This window comes from Neolamprologus brichardi, chromosome 5 (genome assembly GCF_056152115.1).
Source record: "Neolamprologus brichardi isolate AB-2024 chromosome 5, ASM5615211v1, whole genome shotgun sequence".
Classification (NCBI taxonomy): Eukaryota; Metazoa; Chordata; class Actinopteri; order Cichliformes; family Cichlidae; genus Neolamprologus; species Neolamprologus brichardi.
In genome coordinates this window covers 36176474-36193973 of record NC_142108.1, presented here as the reverse complement: position 1 = coordinate 36193973, position 17500 = coordinate 36176474, and the positions used below count along the sequence as shown (strand labels likewise).

Below are 17500 nucleotides of genomic sequence, written 5' to 3'. Positions count from 1 at the left end.
GGTAAAACGTGTCCCCTCATGTTTTAAAGCTTTTAAAAATTTATCCTCACTGATGTTTAATATCCATAGTTTCTAAATGTGTGACCAAACATCCGTGACCTCTGACCTCCTGATCCTCTGACATCACTTTTTTTTTTGTCTGACCACAGAGGCTGCCCGGGGCCGTGGCGATGGGCGGAGCTCTGGCGAGGCCCAGCTGGTTGAGTTCTCCCACTTTGGGTCGGGCCAACCGCTTCTTGAGCACGGCCGCCGTCAGCCTGATGACCCCCAGGCGACCCCTGAGTCAGCCGGAGAAGGTGAAGGTCCGAACGCTCGCCGTGGAGCAGCGCACCGAGGAGGACAGTGAGTACAGCTCGCTCTGCTACAGAACTCACTGGCATCAGCTTCTCCTGCGTTTGAAAATACGAAGCAGGTCTATGTGCCGGTGCGTGGCGCCCCCTGCTGGCAGCAGGAGGTCAGGGATTTCTTTTACAGGCGTGATGAACAGCAACACAGGGAATCCACATTTGCTCGCTTTGCGTGGAGCTTTTAGGAAGTGAGACTCAGAATTTAATTGTGTGAGGTTCACCTAGGCGTCAACGTGACGAGCGAGTCACTTCCTCTGTGGATGCATGGCGTTATTTTTGTGCTGCTATTCTGAGCGCACGTAAAAAAGTTTGCAGTTGCAAGTTTTGCATTTTGAGGAGAAATTTATTTGGAGCGAAGAAAAGCTGAATTTGAGTGAACAAAATTCATTCCTGCGTGCAAAGAAAGTATTCCAGTGTTTGCTATTATCCACACACACACACACACACACATTTGCTCGCGCTCTCAACATTTCTGCCCGTGCGCGCTCAACTCTTTCTCTACATCGTTATATTTGTGCCACAAAACCAGCCAATCACAGACTTGGATGCAAAAAAATCTGATTGGCTGTTTTGGTCTCCAATCAGCTCAAAATGACGAAATGCAATATCCCAGAATGCATTTTGACCAAAACTCAAAGGAGGCAGTGGCGGAGGAACACAGAGGGGTGGAGTTTGAAATATTACTCTGTCTGGATCACAAAATAAACTTTTAAGATATTTTCATGTGAGAATGTTTCTGTGTAAACTTCAAATATCTGCTCGATTCATCAGGACATCACATATTTGCATAACTGCTCTAATGTTTTTGGAGATGCCTGTTACCCACCAGCTGACCGCACAGCTGGACTGGCCGTTGGGCATCCCGGACATTTGCCCGGTGGGCTGATGATGATTTTTCATTTTTATGTTTGTTTGTTTATACCATTTAAAACAAACAATGAAAGGTGGTGGATTAGCCAGTTGGTCATGATCAGCTCTGGGCTGGACCAATTAAAATACATCTGTATTGAGGGGAAAAGGAACGCGATTCGTCCCGGACTTCAGCTAGAATGGAAAAAGACACAAAGCTGAAGTTATTCTGTCTTTGCTGCACAGCTGCCTCTTCTTCTCTCATTCTCTCCTGTTTCTACTTCAATCATGAAACTGATCAATGATCAGCTGATCGTCTCTCTTGTTTGTTTCTCCCACTTTGCACCAGAAACAGGAAACCAGCGGATGTTGTGCTAAACAACAGCAGCACACTTAAGCTTGATCAGCTGTTGTTAGAATGTATTTAATATTAATTTCTAGTATCAGCTGATGTTTGCTGGAGCCACAGCTGTAAAGCTGCTGGTCATGATGTGGGTTTGGAAACATGAAGGTGATGCAAATCATACATATATACCAACAAGACTGTGCATCTCTGTCACAGCAGCTTTGTTTTATTCAAAGGAAAATATCTTAAAAGTTTATTTTGTGACCCAGAAAGAGAAATATTTCAAACTCCGCCCCTCTGTGTTCCTCCGCCACTGCCTCGTTTGAGTTTTGGATGAAATGCATTCTGGGATATTGCATTTCGTCATTTCGAGCTGATTGGAGACCAAAACAGCCAATCAGATTTTTTTGCATCCAACCCTGTGATTGGCTGGTTTTGTGGCACAAATATAACGATGTAGAGAAAGAGTTGAGCGCGCACGGGCAGAAACGTTGAGAGCGCGAGCAACACGTTGAGAGCGCGAGCAACACGTTGAGAGCGCGAGCAACACGTTGAGAGCGCGAGCAACACGTTGCGAGCGCGAGCAACACGTTGCGAGCGCGAGCAACACGTTGCGAGCGCGAGCAACACGTTGCGAGCGCGAGCAACACGTTGCGAGCGCGAGCAACACGTTGCGAGCGCGAGCAACACGTTGCGAGCGCGAGCAACACGTTGCGAGCGCGAGCAACACGTTGCGAGCGCGAGCAACACGTTGCGAGCGCGAGCAACACGTTGCGAGCGAGCACAAATGCAAAAACTGAGCGAGAGGGGCTGCTGTGTGTGTGTGTGTGTGTGTCAAACACTGAAATACAGTTTTTGCACGCAGCAATGAATTTTGTTCACTCAAATTCAGCTTTTCTTCACTTAAAATAAATTTCTCCTCAAAATGCAAAACTTGCACCTGCAAATTTTGTGTCCACCCGTTTGTTTCATACCACGTGCGTTCAGCCCGGCGTGTTCAGCTTCACGAGGTGTGCTGGGAGCTTTAATTGGGTCACTTCCTGTGTGTCGGGTGTCCTGTTGATTTCACATCATTATTTTTCACTGTTGGCCCAGACTAAGTTGGTCTCTGGTTGTTTCCTTCATTAGTCTAATGAGGTGCTCGTGCCTGATTGGCCGGTTAGACACAGCGTGAAGTTGGCGTGGAGCCAGTTATCATCGCCTTTGGGTGGAAGTGCCACAGCTGTAAAAATCTCCTGCCTTTTTTAACCATTTCCTGTTTCTCTGCAACCTGAAGTCGAGGGAAGTCATGGCAACGACGGCCTGTTGCTGGGGCGACCGCTCGAGGAGCCCGATCAACAAATTGCAGACAAGTCGCTGCTGGAGATCGTGGACGGGATCGTGATGATGTACAACCTGAGTGTCCATCAGCAGCTGGGGAAGGTGAGAGTGTGTGTGTGTGTGTGTGTGTGAGTGAGTGTGAGAGTGTGTGAGTGTGAGTGTGTGTGTGTGTGTGCACGTCTGTGGTGTCTGCGATGAAGACCAGCGAGCGTCATGGCCTTAAACGAAGTGCCGAAGCAAAGAATTTGTGTCCAGAATTTTTTCTAATCGAATTATTTGAAACACACGATGAACCGTTGCAGCCCTAACTTTATGCTTTAAAGGAAAGTTTGAAGCCTAATCTTGAAAGTAGAGATAGTGTCTGTCTCCTGAATCCAAACTGGAAGCTGGTTCCACAGAAGAGGGGCCTGAAAACTGAAGGCTCTGCCTCCCATTCTACTTTTAAATACTCTAGGAACAACAAGTAGGCCTGCAGAGCGAGAGCGAAGTGCTCTAATAGGGTGATATGGTACTACAAGGTCATTAAGATAAGATGGGGCCTGATTATTTAAGACCTTGTATGTGAGGAGCAGGATTTTGAATTCTGGATTTAACAGGAAGCCAAAACAGGAGAAATCTGCTCTCTTTCTAGTCCCTGTCAGGACTCTTGCTGCAGCATTTTGGATTAACTGAAGGCTTTTCAGTGAGTTTTTAGGACTTCCTGATAATAATGAATTACAGTCGTCCAGCCTGGAAGTAATAAATGCATGAACTAGTTTTTCAGCGTCACTCTGAGACAGGATATTTCTAACTTTAGAGATGTTGCACAAATGGAAGAACGCAGTCTTACATATTTGTTTAATATGTGTGTTGAAGGACATATCCTGGTCAAAAATGACTCCAAGGTTCCTCACAGTGTTACTGGAGGCCAAGGTAATGCCATCCAGAGTAAGAATCTGCTTAGATACCATATTTCTAAGCTTTTCAGCGCCGAGTACAATGACCTCAGTTTGATCTGAGTTAAGAAGCAGAAAGTTAGTGGCCATCCAGGTCTTTATGTCTTTAAGACATTCCTGCAGTTTAACTCATTGGTGTGTGTTATCTGGCTTCATGGACAGATAGAGCTGGGTGTCATCTGCATAGCAGTGAAAATGTATGCTATGTCTTCTAATGATGCTGCCTAAGGGAAGCATGTATAATGTAAACAGAATTGGTCCTAGCACTGAACTTTGCTGTAAAGGTTAATGCTGCATATTTTATTCCTGTGACTCTGCAGCTGGTTTTGCTGCCACACAGTGAGTTCGGTGCTCCTCACGCTCCAGTTGGTCACATCACTGTTAATAATCCCTCCTTGTTTAAAACTTCTATATTTAAAACTTGTATCTTTGGGCGGTCCTGACCTTTAGCTGCATCCACCTTTCTCTCGGGTGGGTTGACCCGAAGCAGCGCTGCTACGCTCAGAGCTGTGATTCATGTGTCTGGTTTTATTTTACGTTTTTATTCGAGGTGTCTGAATAACGTGTCTGCGTTAAAGCGAAGCGCTCCGAGTCCTCTGGTCAAACACGGGCGCCTCACTGAGCCTTCGATCGGCTCATCTCTCAGTAATCCTCCCGACACTAACGCTGTGCGACCTCTGACCCCTGTCTCATTTAAAAGCGCCTCTGTGAGTCTGTAACGTTTCCATCACGTAGCTGCTGCGTGGTGAGACTCTGCTGCCTCCAGTGTTTTTCTCAGCAGTGTGTTGACATGCGTCTCTCCTCTCAGATGGTGGTGGTGGCGGACGACGTCCACGAGTACGCCGTGGCGCTGAAGGACACGGAGGAGAAGATCGCCCGCTGCCCCGCCAGAGTGAGTGCCGCCGCCGTCTCAGCTGGACATCAGAGCGAGTTTTAGAAGCAGTGCCTGGTCTGAGTGACCCTCATCACTCAGGTCACTCAGACCAGGCTCAGATTGGTGAGGTGGGTGGGGTCAGTGGTGGGACCTGATTGGCTGATTGACCCGTCAGACAGATTATCACTGCAGTGGGGGAGGAGCTCAGAGGAGGTTCATGGATGCTGGGAGATGGAGGCAGATGATTGGCTGTGGCGCCCCCTATGGGAGAAAGACCTTTGTTGCAGGCTAACGAAAACGACTGCTTAGCTTTTGATTTGTGGTTACAGAGCGTCTTATTTCCCTCGACAGCAGAAACGTGTCCGTGTGTCTGCTCTCTGTCTGCACGTGAGATCACTTCTGATTGGATCCAACGACACGAGCAATAGAACAAAAGAGCATCTCAGTGAAAGGGGGGGTGGCTCGGTTAACGACCCCTCCACCCCTCACTGAGGCGACGCATTCCCACCAACAGGCCTCATCTTCTGCCACGCTTCATGTTTTCCTGTCGTTCTCTCTGCAGGATTTCTTTATTGATGGTCGCTGCAGTTATTAAACTTAAATGTGTTAAAGTGAGACTCAGGCCTCCTCTGGTTTCCACGGAGTCTAGAAACCCTCGTTCAAACGCCGCTGTTGGTCCGTCCTCATTAATAAATCCGACGCACTCCTCTCTGTTTGTCGGAGCTCTTCTCGAGGTAATTGGCCGCGCTGCTGTCAGCCCCTTGTGATGCTGAAGCTCCTCTCATTAGTGCCGCAGAGTAAACTCGTTCTCTGAAGGCAGACGGGAAGCGTAGGAGGAGCGCCCCCATCAGGAGCGCGTCCTGTGGTCGGCGAGGGCCTCAGTCAGGCCGTGTATGTCCTCGTTAACTGCAGGGAACCAGAAACCTGCAGCGTGCACGTCACGTCCGATCAGAGGCACACGTACCTGCTCACATCTGCACAGCAGCTGGCAGCGTCTCCGTTCCTGCGGTCCAGGGAATAACGGAGTAAACGAACGCCGCACCGACGCTCGGCTGCTTAATGATGGCGTGTCTGTTTCAGAGGGCCGACATCCTGGAGGAGCTGCAGAAGAGCCAGAAGGTTTTTGCAGAGAAGCTGAACCACCTGAGCAGGAGGCTGGCCTGGATCAACGCCACCATCTACTCCAAGGTGAGCCCGCTGCGCCCGCCGCGCCCGCCGCGCCCGCCGCGCCCGCTGTGCGTCTGCGTTAAATGTGGATTTTGTTGTTTCTGAGCTGCTGCTCTGTCTCCAGGAGAAGATGCTGGACATCTACTGGCTGCTGTGTGTCTGCATCCGCACCATCGAGCACGCCGACAACACCGGCTCTCTGTTCGCCTTCACATCAGAGTTCTACCTCAACGTCGCCATGAACGCGTACAGCGCCCTGAAGAACTACTTCAGCCCGGCTAACGGCATGGACGAGCTGCCCGGTAAGGACCGCCCACCCAGCCTGCAGGTGATGTTTGAGGCTGACCTGAGGCAGGGCGCGCTTCATCAGGGCTGTTATGGAAGACAATTGGAAGATTTATTTTTGTGTTAGTCTTTGCTGTGAAGCCGAGCGTTTCCACCCTCACCTGTCGGAGGTGTCTGCACCTGTGCGAGTCGTGGTCCAGCTGTGCTGATGAGTTTTTGATCCTGTTTCAGGTTGATGTCGTTTCTGTGACGTCGGGTTTTTGTCTCCAGTTTCCCGTCTCGTGTTTGTGTGTTTAAACGATGCTTGTACTGAAAGTCTCCCCACAGCATCACCCCCCCACAGCCTGAACGCTCACACAGTGGTCGTGCTCTCCCCACCTCTGAGCCGACCACGTGTGCGTCGCAGCAGACGTAAGGAAACGTCCAGATTGATCGTTTTTCTGTTCTTAGCTTCAGGAGTGAGACGGCGATCTGCTGCTGCTCCTCTGCACACCTTGGTTATAACGAGTTATTTCATTGGTTATCGATTAGCGGTTATTTCTTTAGACTTCCTATCAGCTCGAAGCAGTCTGCCCTTCTCCTCTGACCTCAACAGGGCGTTTCCTGATCTCTAGAGTGGGCGTGTCAGCCGTACGAGATGATTTCATCCGTCAGTCATTAACGGGCCGCCGGTATGTGAGAGCCGCATCTGCAGCCCTGCTGGGAATCCATGCAGACAGGCGGCGCAGTATTTTGATGGGCACACCATGTGACCATTCACACGCAATGACACCATCATCTGTGAAAGAAGAGGGCAAAGCTTCTTTAGCAGTAGTACCTGCTCGGCACGGTTCACCACGGTTATCAGAGGTTTCCATTCGGTCGTACCTGGTACCAGGTGATCCGAGCAGCTCCTGCAGCTCGCAGTCTGACAGCGTCAGGGGAAACCTCTTACCTTACAGTCCTCATGCAGATGAAACATGCTTTGTGATGAGACGCTTCATTGATTCATTTGTTAGTACTTAGACACTTGCATCCTGGATAAAGCCGACTTGAGGTCATACTGAGGTCATACTGAGGTCATACTGAGGTCATACTGAGGTCATACTGAGGTCATACGGTCTCATTTTAGCTGGTTTGACGTTTGCGTTACTTGATGAACTGGACGCACTTTTATTATTATTTTATTAATATTTGGAGTAATTAGCTCGACCCCGGATGATGCACATGTATGTACGAGCCACTACGAGTTTTCCTGGACCTCCAATCTTTGGCTTGCAGACCCCTGGGGGTCCGTGAACCCCAGTTTGAGAGCCGATGGTCTAAATGAGCCTCAGGCCTGAAAGTGTGTTTGAAGCCATTTACAATCATAACTACAGACTCTGCTGCTCATCACAAACAAGCACAAGCAGACACACACACACACACACACACACACACACACACACACACACACACACTTTACTTTATCTTTCTCCCTCAGGCTATGAGGAAACTCTGACTCAGCTCGCCGCCATCCTCGCGAAGCACTTTGCAGATCCACGCATCGTTGGGACAGGTAACACACGCACACACACACACACACACACACACACACATCTTGCTTTATAACATTTTTCTGTCTCGGGGAGATTTTCAATAAAGATGTGTGACAGATTAAAGGAAAACCCTGACCTTGGCACCACTTCATGAAAACGCCTCACAGTTTCCATCCAATCACAGCGAGCCAGAGCAGTCCACCTTTGATTCTAGTTGAGTAACGGGCAGCACGCTGGAATCAGCAGTCTCCTCTCTGCGGTCCTGCTGCCCTCGCAGTGCAGCGTGGGACACTGGGCTTCATTTCTAATTAAAGACACGCCTCCACCGGCCTGGAGGGCGCTCTCCTCTCGACCTCTTCAGTTCTTACTGAGACTGTTTAGAAGAAAACCTTATTTCTATAAAGTGAGGCCAGCTGCAACAAGCTTAGCTTCACTGCACGTTGCTGGTGTCTCCACCCACAGAGCCTTACAGCTGAGGGTGGTGTGGGTCTGTGCAGCACTGGTGGAGCACACAGCTGACCCTTTAGGACGGCTTTTCCTTTAATCTGTCCCCGCATGTCCTTCTCTGTCCCCGTGTTTGTCTTTAGTGCAGATCAGCTTCAGTCAGAGGAAGCAGCGCCCCCTGCTGGGTGCTCAACACTTTGTTGTAGCACAAACGAAAGTCTTGAGTTTTTATGCCTAAAATATGTAAAATACTCCACCCACCCATCCACCCACTCCTGGACCTCCACCTCCTCCAGCTGTGGTGCTGGGCCTCCTGGTCAGATGCTGAACCTCCTCCACTGCCTCCTTCCATACGGAGGAGCAGCGGCTCTCCTCTGAGCCCCTCACCACCTCTTGTCTATGAATGACCACCTTACAGGGGTGGAGATGTTTGCATGTTGGCCAGTAGGAGGGTGTCGTGTGTGAGCAGGTCACATGGGTCTCCACAGTCAAAGGTTCCTCTTGGTGTAATCAGAGAGCTGATCTGGATCCAGGCTGAGGACGAACATTTAGCCTCGTATGTGTGAATGTGGTAACTTGAACGAGGTGACGTAGCAGCTTCACATTCATACCGAATGTGCATCTACGAGGAGACGAAGGGCTAGCACTGGAGCCCGCCATCACTAATGAACCGAATCCCCCGAGGACCGCGGGACGCCTCGCAGCAGAAATGATGAGCTCAGCAGTTCCATCCATCATCCGAGATAAAACGGCGTGCGGGGAAATCCGGCCTTGAGCGGTTTGGTCCAAACGGCGAGGCGGGACCTGTTAATTATGAAGTCCTGCTGGAGGACAGCGGAGGAGACGACGGCTTCGACGCGCCTCACTGCCATCTTTAATGAGGAGACTGAGGAGGAGGAGGAGGAAGGGTAGAGGATGGGAAAGTGAGAGCCTGCTGATAAGTGTGTCATTAGAAAGGTGTAACTGATCGTGTGTGTGTGTGTGTGTGTGTGTGTGTGTGTGTGTGTGTGTGTGTGTGTGTGTGAGACCGACCTGGAAGCAAACAGCAGGGGGCGCTGCTGCACACGCGCAGTGAAGCTGTTTTCCTGCTGCAATGTTTATTTTTCCAGCTGTCTTTGAATGCATCTCTGCTCTCTCTCCTCAGATATCAAAGACTCTCTGATGCAGGCGCTGGCCAGCTACGTCTGTTACCCACAATCCCTCAGGGCAGTGGAGAGGATCCCGGAGGAGCAGTGAGTCTGGTTCTGTTTCCAGAAAACCTTCAGGGTGACTCTGAGCTGCTGCTCAGCGATCAGTAAACACTTACTCGCCCGTCCCACCTGGACAGGTGGCCAGTCCATCGCGGGTGACACACACTCGCCGCTCACTCGCTGCTCACTCTCTCACCTGCAGTCAGTTAAGCTAACGAGCGCGTGCTTGGCGTGCGGGAGGAAACCGGCGACCTCGGGGAGACGCTTCCTGCTGTGAGGCGATGGCGCTAACCGCTGCTCCACTGAGAGGGGCGGGCGTGAGCTCATGTCCTGCAGCGGTCCAATCCCGTGGCTCCAGTTGTCTTTGAACCGACCAATTAGCATGCCACATGTGTGAATTCGGACGCAGCGCTCGAGTTTTAAAATAGAGGCTAAATCTTCTAATGGTGGATTCTTATTGGCTGGCAGTATTTAAGGCTGTTAAAGGGCCACGCTGTGCCCTCTGTAACATGCTGGAGTTTATGGGTGGTGTAGTTGGATCCATGCACTACACCCACTCTGAGAGCTGCTTTCATCTGACCTCTGACCCTGAAACCTGCCGGCAGGGTTCAAACATCAGGGCGGGACCAGCGGCGGGGTGTCGGCAGAGACGGGGGCAGTCTGATGTGAATAACAGCTGCGCTCACAAACGGAGCTCCTGAAGGGACTGATGTCATGTGGTGTCAGCTCGCCACAGCTGATGGATCAGCGTGTGTGAGACGTGCAGCTCGTGATGAGCAGTTTGTCTCTTTACACTAAACGCCACACGCATCGTTTCTGAGCATCAGTCAGACGAGTCGGATAAACGTCCCTCAGCTCTGCTCACAGGGAGGTTGCACGATGCGTGTCGCCACTTCCTCCCTCGGTCCACGCCCTCGGCCTGTGTGTTAGTCCTGTCCACGTGTAGCGCGCTCGCACTCTGACAGCTGGCTGAGAAGTGTCATTGTTTTTATTGTTTGTGCCTTTTTAGCTGCTGTAACCGAGCCGAGCTCTGAACAAACGTCTGTGACGTTAGCAGCGTCAGAGCAGCTGTTCAGCAGTCCTGCAAACAGCTGCTCTCACTGACATGATGTTTATGTGTCGGAGCTGACAGGAAGTGACGTGTTGATGCTCACCTGTCTGATTCCAGGCGAGTGGCCATGATGAAGAACCTGCTGGCTCCGTATGAGCAGAGACCCTGGGCCCAGACCAACTGGATCCTGGTCAGACTGTGGAGGGTGAGACACGCACACACACACACACTCACACACAGACACACACACAGACACACACACACACAGACAGACACACACACACACACACACACACAGACACACACACACAGACAGACACACACACACACACACACACACACAGACACACACTCTCAGCGTTTATCCTAAACTCCATCTTGGTGGGTTTGGGTCACGTCAGTGATGAGGCGCTCAGTCACAAATCATTTATTTTACTCCTGTGACATCAACGTCCTGCTTTGTCATATAAAACAGACGTCAAGCCCCCTCGATGTCCTTCCATCTTCACTTTCACTAGTTTGTTTCCATCGGCCCCTGTGTTGTGGAAATGATAAATACTTCTCTTCACACTGGCTCAGTTTCAGCTTCTTTAAACAAGCTGTTGTTGAGTCAATATTAAAGAAACCTCAGCTGGATCCATCTCGTCCTAACAGTTATAGGCCAATATCCAAACCTTTTATATCGAAGGTTTTAGAAACGTAGTAGAACAACTTAAGTATTTCCAGGATAACAATGCTGTTATGGACACTTTCCTGTCTGGTTTTTGTAAAGTGCATCCCACTGAAACGGCCTTGCTTACAGTATCCAGTGACATCGTGATGGCAGAGAGCACACAGTGCTGGTCCTGTTGGATCTCAGCTCTGCTTCTGACGCTGTAGATCAGCATCATGATAAACAGACTCAACAACTTGTTTACTGCTGTTGTTTTAAAATGTCATGTTTGTGTGAGAGATGTTTACTGTTCATGAATCACGGAGCCTCAGGGATCTGTCCTGGTCCAGTTCTACTTTATTTATTCCCCCTGAGCCAAATCATTAAGCGCTATAAAATATCTCCTATCATCTCTATGCTGATGACATTTAACTGTACTGTTCCTTCAGGATTTCTGACTTTTATAAATTGTCTAATTTAAGTCATTGCCTGACAGAAATCAACCAGCGGTTAAATGACAGTTTCCTCCAACTAAGCTCTGATAAGACAGAAACTCTGATTTTTCAGCTCATCAGCTTCTTAGACCCTCCTGTGACATCGAGCCTCAGAAACCTCGATGTCGCTCGAGCAGCTGCTCCAAACTGTTTTTATCATTTACTGAATATCTCTAAACTCAGACTGATGGTGTCACAGCCTGAACTTGAGATGATTATTCATGCTTTTATTTCCTCTCGTTTAGACTAATGTAACCTTTACTTGTTTTAACAAATCAGCCTTAAATCGTCTTCAGATGGTGCAGAAAGCTGCAGCACGACTGTTATCTCGTATCACTCTAGTTTTAGCTTCCCTTCACTGGTTGTCTGTAAGTTTTAGGTTTGATTTGAAAATTTTAGTTCTGACCTTTAGGGCCCAACATGGTCTCTAATATTTCTCCGACCTGCTGACACAGCATTCATCTTCTCGAGCTTTAAGGTCAGGTGGTAGCGCGCCCTCGTTTTAAAACTCGTGGTGATTGGGCCTTTCAGGCAGCGCCCCCACGGCTGTGGAGTTCTCCCCCACGGTCTCTACGCTGCACGGACTCATTGTTTAAAAAACAGCTGAAGACATTTTTATTTAGAAAAGCATTTTATTAACTTCCTCTTATGTTGTTTTTATTGTCTTATTGCTGTTTTGTTTACAGTTTGTTTTATATTTACATTTCTTGTGTGTTAAAGCACTTTGTGGTTTTTATCTGTGAAAAGCGCTTTAAATAGACTTTACTTACTCAGCTGGTATGAGGAGCTGCTGCGTTCCTGCCGTCAGCTCTGGTGACGTCTGTTCACGCAGCACATTTAAAACAAGCTTCACAGGAAGCCAAAAGCAGAACAGTGTCTTTACAGGATGACGAGGTTGAGCTCGAGGCCGGAGAGTAGAAGCAGCTCCTGTATGAAGGGCAACAGCTGAACGACCTGAAAGGTGTTTACTGATCAGCAGACTGATGCACCAACACATTCAGTCTCTATAGCAACCATAATGTTGACAGGAAGCTTGCAAAGGGTTAACATGTTCACGCTGGCGTGCCTCAGGTGAAAGTGGAGCAGCGGCTGTGACCAATCACAGCCAAGCTTTTAACAGACTGACGGATGCCCTGAGTGGTCAAGAGAGGCCGTCAGCACAGACATGGCGTCTTTCTTTAAGATGAAAATCAGTGTTTGACCCGTTCTTTAGGTCATTACGGCCGTTTGACAAAGATACAGTGACGTGTTCGGGCTCAGTATTTGTTGTCTAACACAAACATTTATTGATCGTTTATTGTTAATCAGTGAAATCAGCACTGATTAAGTGTTAGTGCTGCAAGAAGTGAAGCAGCGTCAGGAAGATGATCGCTGAAGCATCAGTGCTGCAGATGCTTCAGCGATCATCTTCCTGACGCTTCAGTGTTGTTGTTGTGTTTGACTGAGAGGAGCCGTCTCCCTGCAGCTCTGCTGACCTTCATCCTCTCTCTTCCTCAGGGTTGTGGTTTTGGCTACAGATACACTCGCCTCCCTCATCTCCTGAAAACCAAACCCGAGGACGCCAACCTGCCCAGTCTGCAGAGTAGGTGCTCTTTGCTGTTCTGTGCATGCTTGTCATCAGCTCCCGCCTCCGCCTCTTGGTTTCCAGCACGTTCCCGGTTCAGGTTCTCGTTCTTTCATCAATTTCCATAAATAAATTGAGGCGGCGGCTGCCTCGTCTGCAGGTTATTTTTGCCGCAGCTCGCTGTGATTTACGGCTTTAATCATCAGCGTTTGTGGAGGTGAACGTCAGAAATGAATCACAAAGTTGTGTGATGTTTGTGCTGAGATGAAGACGTTTTATTTTAGGAAGCAGCTCTGCAGCGCGTCAGTGTTTGTGCTCAAAAACACAGACGGCCTCGACTCGCCGTCACGCAGAAACATCTGCTCTCAGAGGGAAGCGCTGGTCGGTCCTCGCACGCCGAGCTCTGCATCGTCTCGTGGAGGCATTTTAGCCCGTTTACACCGTCTGATCCGGGCCTGCAGCGCTTTATGCCCTCCAGCGCATCCCCTCACTGTGACGCTCCTCAGTGAGTGTTTAAAGAGCTGAGGATGGGAAATAAAATGCAATAAAACGTCTCGACGCTAAAATAACAACAGAAAGGAAAGTAGCTCACTAAAGTCTTTTAAAGGGGAAACTAATTCATTCATTACTTTAGGTCAGTTACACACCAGCCTCTCTCCTGGACGGCTCCGTACCTGCACAGGTGTTTTATCTGGACCGTCCAATCTTCATCCTCTTCGTAGCTGCCCTCAGTTCCTCCTCTTCACTGTCTGCCTCACTCTCGGAGTGCTCCTTCCAGCTTCTCAGCGCACTCCCAAAGGACAGAATAGAGATTCAGTAGAGACAGAATAAACACAGAATAGAGACGGAGTGATGGAGAGGAGCCACTGCCGACTACACTACGCTACGCCTGCCATCAGGTTTGGGCGCTCGTCCAGCGTGTTTGTTATTCCTGCTGATCTGGGTCAGCGTGCAGAGCTCGAACCCCTCTCCTCGTCTCTGAAGGAAGTGACCCTGAGCCACCCATCATCATCTTCGTCACTACTCGCCCAGCTTAAAGTCTGATAGGCTGACGATGGCGAACTGAGGGATGGATGAGGGAGGTCCACTGTGACCAGAGGTTAAAGATGAATAATCGTCAGACTCAGGGCGTGGCATGGGTCGGGGGCGTGGCATGGATCGGGGGGCGTGGCACGAGGCGTGGCTGATGTCGGGGGGCGTGGCATGGGGCGTGGGTGGTGTCAGAGGGCGTGTCGTGGATATGAGCTGGGACAGAAGCTGAACCCGAGTCTTCCTCCTGCACGGACGCTGACTTCTCTGTGCTTCTCCTTTGCATGCCTTTCAGGAGATCTGTCCATTGCTAGTTTCCAGAGTAAGTTCATCATTTCACCTCTCCCACTTTTGTCCTCGCTGTCTCCGTGTCTCCTGCTCCCTTCCTTCCTCTCTCCTGAACCTCAGCCCGACTCAGCCTGAAGTGCACGTTGGACTGAATCTATAAACGACCCTCTGGTGGGAATCGGTCGATACTCAGTTTCAGGTTGTCTCCTCAGGTCGGAGGCACAGCTGCCCCCGTTGCCCTCCAGCTGATCTGAATCTGCTTTAGATCAGGGGTGTCAAACATAAGGCCCAGGGGCCAGAATTGGCCCAGCAAAGACTCCAGTCTGTGGACAATTCTTGAAAGTTATTTCAGAGTCTGTTTCTTTTCTTGGGGATAAAGACCCACCCCACAGTGCGTTCAGGTTGCAGGTGATTTAGTAATATAATAATAATAATAATAACAGTTATGGTAATATGTGTCTTTTTGGCTGCTGTTACAACCAAATTTCCCCTTAAAGGATTATTCTATTCTATTCTTTTCTATTCTATGTAATATAAGGTTTAAATAAAAAACTGTTGACTTTAAAATAGATTACTGGAAAGAAAATCCAAAAATGAGCAGAGAGGTTGTGTGATCACAGGACAGTCGAGAGTTTGACACGTTTCTTATCGTCTGACAGCAGCATTCAAAGTGAGACGTGTCGTTGTCTTCACACTGACGCGGCGCTCGCTGGTCCGGCCTGAGACCAAAGTGAGCTGTTTGTTTCCCACAGTAGAAGAAGAGTTTGACATCCTGCTCTGGACACTTGGAGTCTGTCTGTTCTCGCGTGATCGAGCTTTTCCTTCCTTCTTCATTAGGACTCGCAGTCGCACGTTTACAGAAACTCTGTTGGATTCTTGTCTTACTGCGAGCTCGTCTTTGGACATCAGTGGAAAACGCACAAATATAAAAGGCGGAGGCGGTCTGGGTGGTGCTCATAATGCAGCTGCTGTGCGCTCGTGGCGGGTGTGAAACACAGACGCTGCCTCTGTTTGAAGCTCGAGGCCTAATAGCTTCATTTCATCGTGCATCAGTTTTAATGGAGCTTTGTTAATTGGATTCATATTTGTGCTCCGTGTAAACGGAGTTTCCTTCAATCGTAAGAAATCAAATCTGTAGCTCTGCTGTGCTGGTGGAGCCCAGAAAAACCCAGTGATCCCAGTAATAAACAGGGCTGCGTATCGTCACTCGTTTCTAGAATCGATTCGATTTGAATCTGGGAAATTTTGCTTCAGACAGAAATATTATAATTCAGATCAGTACATATTTTTCTTTTTATTATTATTATTATTATTATTATTATTATTATGGCCCACGATAAAACTGCAGCATTCAGGAAATCGAGTCAGGGGGCCCAACCGGGGATCAGCTCGGGCAGACCCAGGCAGCGCTACCGACGACGCAAACCCCCCTCAGACACCCCCCCCCCCCCCCCCCCCCCCCCTTTGTGTTCACGTCTTTGTGCAGAACCGTGTTCCTGCTCATTCACTGTGTTGGTGGTTGTTTAAATTTTCAGGTTTAACCTGAGATTCTGGCGTTTTGGGCAAAATAAATTTATATTAAAATCTATTCAGGATTTAAATTAATCGATATCCCGTTATCCAGAATCGATTTAATCGATAAATCAATTATTAATAAACCCCAACTGGAGCGTCTCACAGCGTCGTACTTGAGACTCAGCGGGTGTTGTTGTTATGTTGTTCAGAGGGCAGAGAAGCTTTAATGACTCCACGGAGCTCCGTCAGCTCTCCCGAAGGAGGCCGGAGCGCCAGAGAGCCGTCCTTCATCTATTTGCTGCCTCCTCCTCCTCTTCCTCCTCCTCAGAGTTCCCAGTCTTTGCCGTGTCCTTCCTCCTCCATCCCTCCTCTGCGTGACCGTCTTCCCTCGGTGTCCCGTTTCCTTTCACTCATGTTTGCTTTGGTTTTGAAGAATATGACAGACATGTAGAATAGAGTAGAGTAGAATAGAATAGAGTAGAATAGAATAGAATAGAATAGAGTAGAATAGAATAGGCCTTTATTGTCATTGTACATGTACACAGAGGAAACGGCGAGTGTCTGTATCGCTGTCCACACGGCGTCCTACACCTGCTGCCGGGGCGGGCCGGGCGGCGTCCGGTCCTCTGCTTTCTCTCTGCTCACCTGTCCTCTGTCATCTGATTGGTTCAGAGCCGTGTCCGTCGTTGCTGCTGCAGAGACACATGGCGGAGCTGCTCAGCATGGATAAAGACATGGCCGCCTCTTTCCTCAACAGCGTCCTGAACCAACTCAACTGGGCCTTCTCCGAGTTCATCGGCATGATCCAGGAGGTAAGAACAACCAGCAGGTACGGGTGACACGCGCAGGACACGGCGTTGAATCGAAGGTCCAGAAACACCAACTCTCGTTATTTAACACATCAACAGAAACGACTTAAAAACCCTGAAATTATCTCTTAGTATTCATATTACAGCGTGTTTAATAATGTCTTTATTTAATATTTATATTTACCTCCGACTCACATTATTAATATAATAATTTATAATATTTTTAATAATATTAAAATTACGTTTTTATATATAAGGTCAGATCTATCCAAACGTGGAGCCCGCGTCCTCGGGCGAGGAGCAGAACCTGTTCTCACAGTCGCCCCCTGCTGGATGTTACACAGAGTGCAGGAAGCGGCTCCTAGTGTTCGTGCTGACACGACATCACCTGACAGGTGTGCCCACTGTGACCTTGCAGGTGCACTCACAGCTGAGGCCGGTCTGACCTCACTTCCTGCTCGTCGTGCGTTGCTGTGGACTGAAGGTTGTGTTTGACCTCTGAGTGAAACACGAGCGTGAACGCAGCCTGAGGCGTGTCAGCTGTAGCGCCGAGCTTTGTTTCCCTTTAATACGATTATTCGGGCTTTTCTGGAAATCCTTAGTTAGATGCAGCGAATCATCCACTCAGCGCTGTAATTGATCGTATTCCTGCGGGACGCCGGGGTATTTTCAGCCGGGCCAGCGCTCACAGCGTTTCAGAGATTAGGCTCATGTTTCCTCGCTGTCCACCTCCTCGTCTGCTGCTTCGGTTCAAACTGGCGAACGCGAAGCTCGACGCAGCTCCTCGATTTCACACCTGCAGAGGTTCAGGCAGAAAGCCCGGT

The 17500-nt window shown here is 49.2% G+C and overlaps 1 protein-coding gene across 1 annotated transcript in view; it reads left to right on the top strand.

Moving 5' to 3' along the window:
- Positions 1–17500, top strand: part of rnf123 (ring finger protein 123) — a 90828-nt gene that overhangs the window by 19402 nt on the left and 53926 nt on the right. The window contains exons 22-31 of the mRNA XM_087841147.1: positions 150–342; positions 2819–2964; positions 4606–4689; positions 5752–5859; positions 5963–6140; positions 7586–7660; positions 9229–9316; positions 10443–10530; positions 12969–13053; positions 16540–16679. Coding sequence (XP_087697273.1) covers positions 150–342; positions 2819–2964; positions 4606–4689; positions 5752–5859; positions 5963–6140; positions 7586–7660; positions 9229–9316; positions 10443–10530; positions 12969–13053; positions 16540–16679 — 1185 coding nt within the window. The remainder of the gene's footprint in view (positions 1–149; positions 343–2818; positions 2965–4605; positions 4690–5751; positions 5860–5962; positions 6141–7585; positions 7661–9228; positions 9317–10442; positions 10531–12968; positions 13054–16539; positions 16680–17500) is intronic.